Here is a 14,050-nt window from a genome sequence, read left to right as displayed (position 1 = left end):
GCGCATATATAATTAGTTGAAGTGCGCCATGTATCACAATGTCTGGCACTGTGGGAATGCAGCGCTGCTTTGTACAAATTGTAAGTTGCGGTTTTGCGTTTGCAGGAGTTATGTAACTATTGCGTATCTCGAGTTCCGCTGTCTGGGTGGGGCAAGTTATTTGGCTCATTTCTCTCTATATAGTGCGTCTTGCCGTGTAGCTTTGCTTTTCTGCCTTTCGTCTTGCGAGGTATCCTTCCCCATGTCACGTTAGTGTCTTTGCTGCACACTGCATTGCATGAGTGTGGGATACACATCTCCATGTGAAGTTCACGCGTTGATACTGATAGTGCTCCTAACTATGTTGCGAGCTAGCCTAGTTCGGGTGTTGTCCCGATATTGTAAAATTTGAGTTTGAAACTCGGCAGTATGGCATGGTGGCAATGGACACATGGTGAGTAAGCACTTTCTAATTTTCCTTTAATAATTGTTCGATTATAGATTGTACACATTTAAATCTGCATTTTGCACTTTTGTAAGCACATTATAGAACTATATCCTGTTGAACTCTAATTTGCTGGGGGTAATTTCTTACGAGCACCTTTGCATATTCAGAGATATTAACATTTTTGAACATTGTACACCTCAATAAAAACGAGTATTTGATCATATTTTGTCAACATCCTTAACTTCTAATGATTTGTTTCAGTATTATATCAAATGTTTAATTCTGATTTACAGTGACCGACCTAGTCCTCCTGTGGACTTAGCACTATCGTACCTCTACGTGTGTAGGTCATCCTACACCACCTTGTATTTGATGTACAGTACATCTAGCCCTTCTATAACATCTTGAGTAAGTTACTTTTGGTTGTTCGTATTCCCAACAATATTACTGGTGGTTGTGAAATATTTAATTCCTTATTAAATTGATTAATGCATGTTGATAAAAAAATAAGGAATGTAAACCATAAATTCAAAACGTAGGCTGTGGCAGGGCCGCATATTTTATGCCATAAAATGTAAATGAATCCAATATATGCATATAACTGTACATGTACTTCTAATATATATAATGCTTGGTCACTTATACAAATGTATTTTCATCTTAATTTACAAATGGTTCATCATCATATTGACTGGCGTTTATTTGTGTGGGTGTTTTGGGGGTTTCTTACGGTTTTTTTGGCTTAACCCTCCTATGCAAATGCCATCTGGTACAATATTTTGAGCCGTCATTTTTGCCTGTCAAGTCTCTGGTCTAAACCTTCAGTGTTTAATACCCATTTGTATGGTTTTTGTGGTGCTTTACCACTGGCCTGCTGTCTGTTTGATAAATTTTGGCCAGTCAGGTAGTCAGGGTTAGATAGTTTGTGCGTGGTGACCAGCCAGCAAAAATATATGCCAGGTTGGGCCAAATTGAATTTGACCGTCCTTTGACTGCACCAACATTAAAGGGGGTGAAGGTAACTTGGATTAATTTGAATTAATAACCGAATGTACATGTAATTGTTCTAGTTTTCAATTTCTATTAAGTCAGCAGTCTGTTTTCGTAAATTGGTGTTTTTTGTATTTCTTTACTCTGCATCCTTGTTTCCTTAATTTTTTGGGTTATCCACCACCCCTCTCAACATTTAACCACTCGGTAACACAAACAAAACAACCTAACAATCACATCTTACCACAGCTTGCAACAAAAGTACATGTACCTTTCAACCCACCTAAAAAATCGTATAGCATATCTTTATAGTTTGGCCTTAGTAATAATGAGCAAATTCAGCATAACGACATGAATAACTCGTATGCACTGACGAGGTTGCTACGCCTACACTCCTGATCAGATGTCTGTATTGTTTCATAGAGATGCTGCTCATTTGGCGACGACGTTGACCTGTCCGACAAATGATCTCTTGTAGGTTCGCTCATCATAATTTCGAAATGTGTCTTGCAGGCCGGTTCCTGTATAGAATGCCTATGGCGTCATGGAAAAAACACAAAAAATTGTTGGTAAATATTTGCTGTTTCCAAATATGTTTGAAATTTAAGCAAATGACATATAAAGCCAGGAGTATTTCACACGGAATCTGAATCATCTGATACGTACGTGTACAAATATTCCTCGGAGAGAGGCAGCGGTTCCAGTCTCAGTTGGCCATTCTCATTTAGGCGCCCACAGTTGTATGTGAGTAGTCTTGCTTCCGGTTCTGGTGGTAGTTGTGAATTCTCAGTTGGGTTGCCTGCGTTGCTCGCTGCAGTAATTGTCGAGATCAGGTTTACGTCTTGAAGAGGCACGTCAAATCTGTTTTTTCGACTTAAATGAAAACATGAACAAAATCAACGTCAGTAGAAGTTCATGTATGCTAAAATCAAATTGCCTTTACATACATGCAGATATTATTTTTGTGAAGAAAGATGTTCTGTCGAAGGGAAAAACATATTCGGGGACAGCTGCCTTGGCATATAGGCAAATAGAATTAAAATCGGTTACTGAATGATGGCTCCACGTTTGCAATGTGGGTATTACGTCCACGTATAGAATACCGAGGTGTGACGTCATTTAGAACCAGAAAGTGCCGTACAAATGTAGGCCTATATCCTTTGACCAATCCGCCTTGAACGGAAGCACCCCCTCATCGGTTGAAAATAGTCATGTTGGTAGGGAGTGTTCGTTTTTGTCGGTATCCACGCGACCGTAACGCGTATGTTTCATTGAAATATCGAAGGGCTGTGTAGCACCGTGATCAGAATATTGACAAGAATATAATGTAAAATCAGTGCTTTGGAATATGTGACGAATAGTAACGAAGGCTCCTTTGGTAGGAACTACACTTCGCTCGTTGGCAAACGACAATGAAACGTACGCTTTGGAATATGTGATTGCCAAGCTTTTGGAAACTGAGTACCTTCTTAATTCAGGGCAAGCAGATTCAGATTCATGAACTGAATCTGCGAAGCGCTTGCCCTGGAGAAAGTACTCAGTTACCGAAAGCTCGGCAATCACATATTCCAAAGCGTATGTTTCATTGTCGTTTGCAAACTAGGGAAGTGTAGTTCCTACCAAAGGAGCCTTCGTTAATAGGAATAGCGCCCTCTCTAGGTCCCGCTCGGGGCATATAGGGAGAAGTTTCTGTGGAAAATGAGCGCACTTCACAAGTTAACGAACGCACTCGAGGGTAGATCCACAGACTGGTAATAAAAGTATCTCTTTTATTATTTAGAGATTAATCTCTAATCTGTTGTCAATGTGTCAATCAGCGTGACGTGAGTCCTCAACAATGTAATGCCTGTGTTGCCTCAAAATTAATGTTTTCTTGATATAACAGAAAGTGGTTTTTCAGGGAAGATTCTTAATACATTATCCCGTAAGTTGGTTGGCATATATTTTTGTTGATATTCAGTTTAACAGTTTTGTCTTAGTGTAAGGATTAGTTTGAATTTTTGTGTAATTTGTAACTTGAATGTTTTCTCCTGCTTCATGATACGTGGGTAATCATGAACAAAGTAATGTATTAAATAACATTGTAAAGTGATGCACATAGTTATATACCTTTTCCATTTGCGAATGATGCTGCATGTGAGAAGAAGAGCCACCGTTGTCACCAGATAAGCCATGCTAATGGCCACAAGAAGAGTGAGTAGGTCTGTAATAAAAGGAAGAATGTAACATTTTCAGTGACTAGTTTGAAGTTGGAGAGAGTGGTCTCAAATGGCACCATATAAATCCGCTGAAATTCTCATTTTTCGGGGTGTTATTCGTACTCAGAGATGGGAGAAGACGTCGCCAATTTCAAATTAATCATTGGAGGCTGTAATTACATATGCTAGTTATAAGTGACCCACCTATTTTGCATGTTCCCTCCGGTTCAAATTTTCCAGTCGTGCCATTGCATACGGTGTCATACTTGTCGACCAGATTTTGAAAACCTCGATTACAAGAGACAGTGATGATTGTTCCGTTGTCATAGCATTCGTCAGTGACGTTACTGTAGACGGTGCTAATGATTGTGTTACTAATAGAAGCGCACTGGGAGGTGTTACATTGTGCCATTATGGGGTCCTACATCCATGAAAAGAGACATAAAAATCAAACCAATTTCATCCCTTCTGGTTGAAAAGTATCACAAATTATTGGTCCTCTGGTAAATGGTAGTACTAGATGGTGATGGCAGCGTCCTTGGGGTGTTCCGAGTGATGCCGATGGTGTCACTAACTGTACCGTACAGATCTCTGACATTGCCATATCTCCATTGTGTCTTGACTATTCACCCCCAGAAAAAGAAAAGAAGGAAAGTAATATCAGCATGCAGATAGAGAGTGCTTACAGTACGTTAAGAATCTTACCTTTGTTTCAATATGCATATAACTTCACAAAAATATTACTTGTGATTTTAACATCAGAAAATGAAGTTTCGGGACGGTGCACAACACTTATCTTGTCGAGTAAAGTTTTACGCAAATATGGCGGTTGTTTAACGAATTAATTACATATGCAAAAGATCAAGTGACAACAATTACCATGTAATTGGCTATAGTGTTCCACTCGACTGAACAACTCGACTGAATTACAAATATTAAATAATTCCTCTTAATTATTTTAATTCTCCAGAAGCATGATTATTCAAAATATATTAGGACTGGTAAACCTTGCTTAAACACTGTTAGCTACATGGATAGTAATGTAGGCTTGCTTTGTGACCATACTGATTTAAATTTTGCTTACCTGTTGATTGGCCGTGTAATACACTATACAAAGACGTTAGCGCTAATGTGAACATAAAGCCAGAAATAGGAATATAATACTTCCGCCTTAGCCAAAATTCGCTTGTTTGCAATGAGTGACATAGGCAGGCCTTCTTCAAAATAGCTGCTCGTATGATTTCCTGTATTTACGGTTTGAGCTGACCCAGAAGTTGACGCTGAAGCACAGATGAAGTTCACTGAGCTACATTGTCCATGTATGCTGTCGGAGAAAATGAGGCGGGCTCATTATTACATCCATCCGTTAGCTTTCAGTCCTTGACCGCTGTGGTGTAGGATATGACGTTTTGAAAACCCAAGGGAAGCATAGCGTCGTCGGCTCCTCTCGGGCCGCTGTGCGTCCCTCGTGTGTTTAAAACGTCATATCCCACATCACAGTGGTCAACAATTGTTTTGTCATACCTCTATATTAATCCGAACAAACAAGCTCTGAATTTTAGAACACAATAGGCCTACCGTCAAACTGTATTTACCTAACCAACGTAAACGATATAGTCTGCAAATGCACTGTTCCCTCACTTTCTATATTGCGTAAACTTTAATGTTAAACCAGTGCGGTTACCAGTGAGTACAGTGAAGTCTGGTTAGCGGTCCCCGCATTACCTTAATCGCTGCGGGGACGGGAAAGAGTCTGTTATACAAGCGCGATTATTGATGGAATTTCCTGTTGGCCTGTGCATAAAACGTATAATGGGTACCACGCAAAGCTGAATAAAGTACGTTCGATCTCGAACTTCCCAAAGCTCCTCTGTCTCGTGCGCGGGCACTTGCACGCGCACGCATTTTGTCGGCAGAAGGGGATATCAATGACATTTAGCAATTCCTTTAGTTAATGAACTAATCATCTCAATTGTTGTATTACTCTTTACAGCCGCTTCTTACAAAACCAAGTACAATGCTTTCCGCCATTGTTGGGGGGGGGCATCGGCAATGCTATTGGATTCAAAGCTTGTTTTGAAAGAAACCCATGGGTGCCTTTATTTTAAAACAAAATTGAGGTGAACAACTATTTATCAACGGTTAAAAACTTACACAACTAAAACCCTCGAATTCAGGGGATCAACGTTTAGAGTTTTACATATTTTTCTTTATAGTTTATACATTCTTAAAACCATCAGTGAAATATGTGAAGAACCTCCGTTGAGTTTATATAACTTTGTAGCTGTAGCTTATTTTCTTGTGGTGCCCCCTTAAAAAATGTGTTTCACTTTTGTGGTACTGAAACATATAACATTAAATGCGTTGGCATGAAAGAGAACTACATAAAAATAGTAAATATTTCTTGATTTGGATGTGGACAAGTGCAGAATTTTCAACATCTCCTGTTCCGACCTTTTTAGAATCTGAACGAATTTCCTTGTAAATTAGATGTTTCTTTGCTGATGTACAGATTTTGTAGAAAACATTTGATTGTTCAATTTCCCGTGAAGTATTTTTGTGTTTAAAGAACAAATCAACTGTCACGTTTTCTTTTTCTCTAAGATTGTTCCACGCCGAACACCTCGTGGCGCTTCAAACTAGTCCTGTTTTGGGTGTTAATTAAACATCTTGGACAGAAAGAGCACCGGTACCAGAAAGTGCACTGAAAATTAATGGAAAACGCGCGCGTATTGGTTTACGCACTGGTTCTCCCGAATTTACACCTTTTACGCCTTTTACACCCATAATAATTAATGTGCGTGTGACATTCACCTCGGTATCCTACAGCCGGAACATTATCTCAAGTAAAATAACTGTAATAATTAGCAAACATAACAACCTAACAATCTCATCTTACCACAGCTTGCAACCAAAGTACATGTACATTTCATCCCCTTCAACAAATCTTATAGCATACATGGTTTGGCATTAGTAATCGAGCAAATTCAGCATAACGGCGTGACTATAACTCGTAAGCACTGACAAGGTCGTTACGGCCACATCCTGATCCTTTATCTTTGTTTCGTAAAGATGCTGCTTATTTTGGTGCCGAGGTTGGCCTGTTCGACAAATGATCTGTTGTATGTTCGCTCACCATCACTTCGTAATCTGTCTGGCAGACCGTTTCCTGCGATGAATGTCTAAATGGCGTCATTGGAAAACAGTTGAAAAAGGTGTTGGTTAATATTTGATATATCCAAAGTAAGGTGCATGACATTTAAACAAACGTTACCATAGTATCTGAATCATCTGACACGTACAAATATACGAGTGGCAGTTGGGCATTCTCAGTTGGGTGCCCATGGGTATTTGTCAGTAGTCTTGCCTCCGGTTCTGGTGGTAATTTGGAATTTTCAACTGGGTTGCCGGTGTGGCTCCCTGTGGTAATTGTCGAGATCTGGCTTATGTCTTGAAGGGGCATATCACTTCTGCTTCTCTGACTGAAATGATAAAATTAACACAATCAATGTTGGGAAAAGTATGCTCAAAGCAAGTTGCTTTCAAATAACTACGTAGCAAAGTTACTTGTTTCGTGAAGACAGACGTATCAACAGAAAAGTGATACAGAAGATTCTAGGCCTGCTGCGTTTGCTTGCGGGCAAACAGACTTAAAATCCGGTACTGCATGATGGCGTCATGTTCTCAGTGTGGTAGGCACACATATTATTTGATCAATGTGCGTTGTGTCTGTGCACAATGAGCGCACTTCTCAAGATTCTGAAGGCACTTTAGGAAAGTGCCAACGACTGGTCATAAAACGGTCGTTCTCGATTATTCTGTATGTGTGGTCCATGTTTTGTAAACAGCGTGAGTCTTTAACAAATTAATGCCTGAAGAGCCTTCAATATTTTATTTACGGATATTACAGAGAGTGGTTTTTCAGGGAAGAGTCTTTGTTCAAAAATTGATACATACGCATAGTTTGCCTGTCTTTTTTAGTTGATGTTCAGTCTGCCAGTTTTGTCTTAGTGTGATGACTTGTTTAAGTTTTTGTATAATCTATAAATTGAGTGACTCTCCTGTTTCGTAATCACGAACAAACTGCTACTTTAATCTCAGGTCACGTGACTCCTGATGACGTCACCGTGACGATGTTATTTTGACAGCCTCACGAGTTGATGGACTACCTATGCTCCCAATTCAAAAATGCTAAGATGTATGAGTGTGTACCAGTCTTCGACTTCAGAAAAACGTGCACAAAATTCTAAAATTTTATTTGATATTCGGACTCTTGAGTATATTTGTAATCGAACGAAAACGAATTTTTTTTTTCTTTTGTTCTCATAGTAATCCTCAGCCGAAGTTCAGGACTACTCGATAATATTGCGCAGTTGAAAAACGTGTCCAAAACCTATGGGGACAACTGCAAGTTTAATCTCATGTCACGTGACTCCTGATGACGCCACTGTGACGATTTTATTTTGACAGCCCCACGGGTAGATGGACTACCTATGCTCCCAAAACAAAGTCACTCAGATGTATGAGTTCACAAACCTATGGAGAAAACCTGCAGCTTTAATGTCATGTCACCTGATTAGCATATATATTGAAAAAATTCTGATATATCATTTAATATTCGGACTCTTGGGTGTAATTGTTTCTTTTGTTCTCATAGTAATCCTCAGCCGAACTTCAGGACAACTCTCATTAAATCGATAATATTGCGTTGCAGAAAACGTGTACAAAACCTATGGAGAAAACTGCAAGTTTAATCTCATGTTACATGACCCCTGATGATGTCATGTTGACAAATTTTCTTTGGGAGCCTCTCTTCATTAGGGACTTCAAGTGAACATTGAAGGAAATAATTCAGATTGGCCAAAGTGCCGAAGACAGGCTGTTGACAAACGTGTACAAAACCTATAAAAGAAGATTAAATATCCAAAAATCAATTTAAAAACAGTTGATGACATCATCATAAGGTCATAAATTTAGCAAAACTCTTTCATCAGGGTCTTTGTTGTCATTAACTCAAACATCTCAAAATTACCCAAATTATGGCTTGAAAACGTGTACAAATGTTAACAAATCAATACTAAATCACATGATGAATCATCATGACGTCATTTGTTTACAATAATTTTTGTATCCGGGTTTTTGTTGGCCATCACTTTATTAGCGATCAAACATCGCAAAGGTTTCAAAATAGTGGCTTTAAAACATGTACAAAGTCTATGGGCAATAAACTTGTTTGCAGAAACACTGCTCGTTTAAGTTGAAGTCACGCCATTTGCGCTTAAACTGAACAATTTTTATGAAATATTATTTCATATCTGGACTCTTGGGCATATTTTAAATCAAATAACAGAGCTTAAAGTACCCGATTTTTCTTTCGTTCTTATAGTAATCTTGCGCCAAAGAAAGAGACTACCCGTTCACTAGTGTTAATTAGAAAAATCTGTACAAAACATAGGGGGAAAAATAAAATATTCAAAAATCAATATAAAATAAGGCAGACGTCTGCACTAGTAAACAGGAGGTCGTGGGTTCGAGTCTCACCCAAGTAAGCTTGTGACTTTTTTCGTAAGCTCTCGGGCAAGCACTGATGAGGAAACAGTGTTTATTAATATATACGCTGGGTAAGGGCAAAACCCGTTACATAAATTAACATCTCCCCAACGCAAAAATACATCTTGAAAACAATTACCTTGTAATTGACTATTATGTTTCACTTATTAAATTTTCAACTGAATTATAGACATTAAAGGGTTCCTCTTATTTCAGTTCTCCAGGAGCATATTTGAAATAAACATGTATCTTTATATGGGGGTAAGCCTCACCAGTGTCTGATTTCCGATTAAACACTAGTTACATGGATTGTAATGTAGGCTTGCTCTTTGGTTTATACTGATTCCACGTTTGTTTACCTGTTGACTGGCCGTGTAATATACCATACACAGACGTTTGCAGGAACCTAGGGCAAGTAGTAGGAATATATACTTCTGCCTAAGCCAAAATTCGCTCGTTTCCAATGACTGACATACGCAGGCTTTCTTCAAAATAACCTCTCATAAGCTTTCCTGTATGCATACGGCTCGAGCTGACGCACAAGTTGCTTGGTGCCATTTTTGGAGTTTGTTCAGAACGACTGAAAAAATGTGGGATAATATGCCACTTTGTGTTGAGTTTAAAGTTGGGTCAGGACCAAGGTCAACGCAGACTAAGTTCAATGAGCTACAATGTGTGATATTGTAGAATTGTCAGAAGCATTATTATATCGTTCCGTGAGCTTCCAGCTCAATTTGTTGTCATGTAAATCGGCCTAGCTAAGTCTGTCTCTTTTTTTTCACTCAAATGGAGCCGGTTGCTTGATTTCTAAGCCCATGGTGTCGTTGTTTATACTAATGGTTGCTGTAAGTTTTGTTTCATGAATTTGAGTATAACGACGTAGCTGTGAGGCTGTTGTCAAGAGCGTTATGACGAGAGAAAAGCGATGATTCCCATCCAACTCTTCCAGTATTAATAAGGGAAAGGTCGTCTTATGCGTACACTTTATACTGTGACTTCTAATCTAGCACAAGTAATACCTACTGTATTTGCTCTTATGTCATGAATTCATTTATGTAAAAGACAAAATAGGACCATTATTTCAACTTTTAAATTATCTTTGTTTTATAATTGCATGATCTAGAAGCCGAAGTTGTATGCTTTATCAAAACGTGACTTAGAATTGTTGATTTTCGTAAACAGTGGTGTTATGGTACGTTTCTTCGTCATCAGTGAAATCGTCCTCAAAGTCCTCAGAGTCATTAACGGGCTTTTTTCCGATTTTTTGTCCATTGGCGACCTCACAACCAGTGTTTTGGTGAGCTCGTCTCTTCTTTTCCCCGTTGGCTTTGGACACTTCGTGATGTTTACGCTTCTTTGGAGAGAATCTGAAAAACAAGGGCAATTTATCTCATTTCGGAATTTAAGATTCTGTTATGTTTCGTTGTCTTTTTTCACTGTATCCAATCCTGTCGACACCTTCGTAGATTAGCCACGGATGTAGAGGGAGTAAGAGCCCCTCCAGCTGTTACTTTTACTTGGTGCTTAAGTCCCTCGAAAGAATACATAGACTAGTGTTCAGCATTAAAGGAGACGTCCCTATCATTTCCAAATATAGTATGCATGCCAAATATTTCTTAGGTTTCTTTCCTTATTAAGTTGAATAGTAGGTGTGGGACCATCCCTCTATCGGTTGCAGTACATTGTACCTTAAATGACTGCTTACTTGTAACTGTTGTCTTACCTCGACATTTCAATTTTTACTTTTAGAGTAAACTGAATATGCCCTTTCCTGACAGAAATAGAAAACATTTAGTTCACATGAAGTATTGCCTGAGGGCCAAGCTATGGTATATCGAAACGTGCGATGCTGCATGTACTGTTCACAATGTACATGTATATGTACACTGTACATGGCAACGTTCTGGCGAGACGTCATCCAATCAGCCTGGGAGCGCAAACGGCCAAAAGGGGATGGGGGGAAGCATGTTTTTTTTTTCATTTTGTTGTCACAATTAATGGGGTAAACATTATATTTACGATGTTTTTGAAATGGTTACGTGTTTATTGTTTTTTAAATACTTCACGTGAACTAAATGTTTTGTATTTCTGTTACCCTTTAAAATTGAAGTTTCCTTGCTCCTTTCAAAAACTGTCAGAGCCCAAATACAGTTCATTGGAATGGAACCATATCGTTCAATATCAGATACGGATTAAGTGTGCGTCAAAAAAGCTAACTGTAAACTTCATTCCTGATAACGGGGCTTCTATTCGATTAAGCTCTTGTCAAAGTTAAATGTTGTCAAGTTGAAGTTAGATACGTTAGAGTCTATTCCATTTATGACAAATCTCTATTTGAATTTTACTTGGCGCGTTTTCTGCCTTATATATATTTCAATAAAATATTGTTCACAGCGTCATGAGACTGAATCTTACCTGTATTCCACAATGCACAGGACGAATAAGGCAAAGATCAGAATCGCTACCAAAGACGCACTGGAGGCTACCAGTATTGTGAAGAGATCTAAAAAAAGGGTTTACAAGGAAACGTATATCATGGTTGGAAACAGCCTGCGGGTACGAAATAATGAGCAAACACGCCTTTATGTTCCATTTGCTCCAAACCTTACGTTGCCAAGTCTCTGTTTATAAAATGACGGTTAAACTGTCCATTTATTTAACTGAATGTACAGTTAACGTTGCATTCTTAAAAACGAATTTACAATTTCCTGTGCATTCTTACGAAAGGACAATTCTGAATAGGTTGATGTCATAAGACCATTTAATGTACCTCCTGGTGATTTCATCAGATTCCCACTGAAGGATCAATGCTTGCGACGTGAGAAAAATCCAACACTGATAAAAAAGGTTCTGGACTCAAACTGTTCCTACCTATTTGGCAACCGTTGTCTGGTGTCCAGACTTCGTTTTCACACTTGGCGATGTAATTATCCCCATTCTGCCGAAATCCCGGATTGCAGTTTATAAGTAAAGAATCACCACACTTGTAGCACATGCTATCTTTCGTGGGTTGGGTGCTTGTCGTTGATGGAGGGCGCTCACACATGCCGGCAGGACATTGCGAATTTGCTATTATGAGAAAGAAAAGTAGAACAAATTATTTTTACGGGCAGAACTTTGACAGTTAGTTAAACTTATAAATAAGAGCTCAAGAGTCACACAAAAACAAACTTAAGGGGAAATGATGTCCTTTGAACGAGGACACATTAGGTGGACACTGGCTTACTCATGCTGTTGCAAAATTAATGTAGATTTGACAAGGGATCTAGGCTTAGTTGGAGTGTTGACAATTTTCCTTTTGGTTTTGCATACATAGCATGGGGATAGGATCAGGACAGCGTTTCATCACCGGTAATTGTTGAGAACACTGCTGCATAATTATAGTGTTAGTATTTGAAACATTGGTTGCTACTCAGAACAAAAACATTTTGCTTTTGAATAATTGTAAGGTTATTTTAAGTCTTAAGTTTAAGCAGCAGTTTTCAGATACTCTCTGAGACTGAGTCTCTTTATCTCCAGATACATGTATCATGATTGTCAAGATTGCCTTACGATTTTCCTGGGTTTGTTTTACACTTTGAACTAGTCACATTGTTTACATTCTCATCAATGAGCAATAACTCATCTGTACAACAATACTTTGAACTCTCGAAAAAAGTGATTGGACGAAACTCTGAAGAAGAGAATTGAAATCTACGTTTACCTGCTGCAGAATGAAAGAACCCGGGAGTCAACTAATTTTCCGTTAGAATAGAAATGTTTCCTTCAGAATTAACATGTAGGTTCTGTACTGAAGTTGACGACTGCTGAATGTTGTTGAGTATTTTAGTGTCAGAAACCACAATACCTTTCAATTCACGTATGAATTTGTCTAGTTCTCTGTGTCAGTTCACACTATTGAATTAAACACTCCACTTCCGTATTTGAAGCTCTTTGGCAATTACATTGGGAACTAATTAATTAGAAACAGGTCTCAAGTGCAAGCACATCAGACCAATACTCGGCAGTGATGGGTTTCCTACATCATTGTCAACATGGACAAAATTTAGTATCAAAGAAAAATGGCCACCAATTACCAAAAACTTACCCGAATCCATGCACAAAAGTCCAAGGTAAAGTGTAACAAACGCCACCGGATTCCACCGGGCGAATACTCGCCCAACCCCGGGTCGACTTTCTGCCATGACCTGCATCTGTACACTTCCTCGTGGTGCCGCTGCAGTGTATGGATGTGTTTTGTTATTTGATAATTTGACGTGTATAATTTCTCTTTTCCATGGGCTTACTTAAGATAGCTATAGACGTGTCTGATATTAAATTTTGTCCACAGCCTCAACCAAGCAAACACGTCGCTGCATTAAATCATTATAATAACAATTTCCTAACAAAAACACGTCGTACTTCCCATTAAAAAAACCGTCTATTCACGATAGAAAAGGCAGGATATTCCATTAATACGAAGGGTTTTTCGAAGTTGTGTTGTTATGAGCATCGAAATAGAGTAAGCGTGGATCATAAAACTCATTTGTCTTTTCAGGGTGATGTGATTATCAGTCACTTCACAACTTCTGAAGTGAAAGCAGAACCATAGAACCACCCCTCAATGCCCAGCAGATTTGGAAATGGACCGCTTTATGACAGGAACCTTCCATTACCTTTTAGTCGGTACGATGGCTTGACAAAGCAAGTCTAGTCCGAGGCCAGTTTGGCTCATCAGGCCGGTGTTTATATCCGGTTTCTTGGCATGAAACGACTGAGAGTATTTCCATTCCCCTGGATTGGACGCCAGTCCATCACAGGTTACTTCCCAGCTAATGCCGGTACCCATTTATACTCCTGGATGGAGAGAGGCAAGCCGCCGGGTGAAGTGGCTTGCCAACGGTCA

At 39.0% G+C, this 14,050-nt stretch overlaps 2 protein-coding genes across 3 annotated transcripts; both read right to left on the bottom strand.

Annotated features, from left to right (window-relative positions):
- Positions 1–438: 438 nt before the first annotated feature.
- LOC110979552 (uncharacterized) lies at positions 439–5,162 on the bottom strand. The gene is made up of 5 exons (XM_022235458.2): positions 5,140–5,162; positions 3,820–4,036; positions 3,527–3,620; positions 2,084–2,290; positions 439–1,951 (listed from the first exon to the last, which is right to left on the bottom strand). The coding sequence occupies exons 2-5, from the start codon at positions 4,025–4,027 to the stop codon at positions 1,756–1,758; spliced, it is 705 nt and encodes a 234-aa protein (XP_022091150.2). The 5' UTR covers positions 4,028–4,036; positions 5,140–5,162; the 3' UTR covers positions 439–1,755.
- Positions 4,025–13,915, bottom strand: LOC147796056 (uncharacterized). 2 transcript variants are annotated; one of them, XM_087148448.1, is made up of 8 exons: positions 13,253–13,915; positions 12,037–12,234; positions 11,581–11,668; positions 10,362–10,532; positions 6,918–7,097; positions 6,628–6,797; positions 4,700–4,941; positions 4,025–4,237 (listed from the first exon to the last, which is right to left on the bottom strand). In XM_087148448.1, the coding sequence occupies exons 1-6, from the start codon at positions 13,356–13,358 to the stop codon at positions 6,695–6,697; spliced, it is 846 nt and encodes a 281-aa protein (XP_087004574.1). In that variant the 5' UTR covers positions 13,359–13,915; the 3' UTR covers positions 4,025–4,237; positions 4,700–4,941; positions 6,628–6,694. The 2 variants fall into 2 exon arrangements, with proteins under 2 accessions (XP_087004574.1, XP_087004573.1); XM_087148447.1 differs by having other exon boundaries at positions 4,025–4,941.
- Between the last annotated feature and the right edge of the window lie 135 nt (positions 13,916–14,050).

This window comes from Acanthaster planci, linkage group LG18 (genome assembly GCF_054643075.1).
Source record: "Acanthaster planci isolate LZ-2023a linkage group LG18, COTS_SCS, whole genome shotgun sequence".
In the NCBI taxonomy this organism is placed as follows: Eukaryota; Metazoa; Echinodermata; class Asteroidea; order Valvatida; family Acanthasteridae; genus Acanthaster; species Acanthaster planci.
Note: the sequence above shows the minus strand (reverse complement) of the source record. Positions and strands in the feature narration are given on the sequence as shown.

What these genes read in the sequence shown, in the direction of transcription:
- LOC147796056 (XM_087148447.1), bottom strand. Translation starts at nt 13,358, where the DNA reads ATGCAGGTCATGGCAGAAAGTCGACCCGGGGTTGGGCGAGTATTCGCC. An exon ending in AGACAACGGTTGCCAAATAG is followed by an intron (nt 11,669 to 12,036) that starts GTAGGAACAGTT and finishes CCCTTTTTTTAG; the next exon opens with ATCTCTTCACAATACTGGTA. An exon ending in CTGTGCATTGTGGAATACAG is followed by an intron (nt 10,533 to 11,580) that starts GTAAGATTCAGT and finishes CTTGTTTTTCAG; the next exon opens with ATTCTCTCCAAAGAAGCGTA.
- LOC110979552 (XM_022235458.2), bottom strand. Translation starts at nt 4,027, where the DNA reads ATGGCACAATGTAACACCTCCCAGTGCGCTTCTATTAGTAACACAATC. An exon ending in GGAGGGAACATGCAAAATAG is followed by an intron (nt 3,621 to 3,819) that starts GTGGGTCACTTA and finishes CTTTTATTACAG; the next exon opens with ACCTACTCACTCTTCTTGTG. An exon ending in ATCATTCGCAAATGGAAAAG is followed by an intron (nt 2,291 to 3,526) that starts GTATATAACTAT and finishes TTTTCATTTAAG; the next exon opens with TCGAAAAAACAGATTTGACG.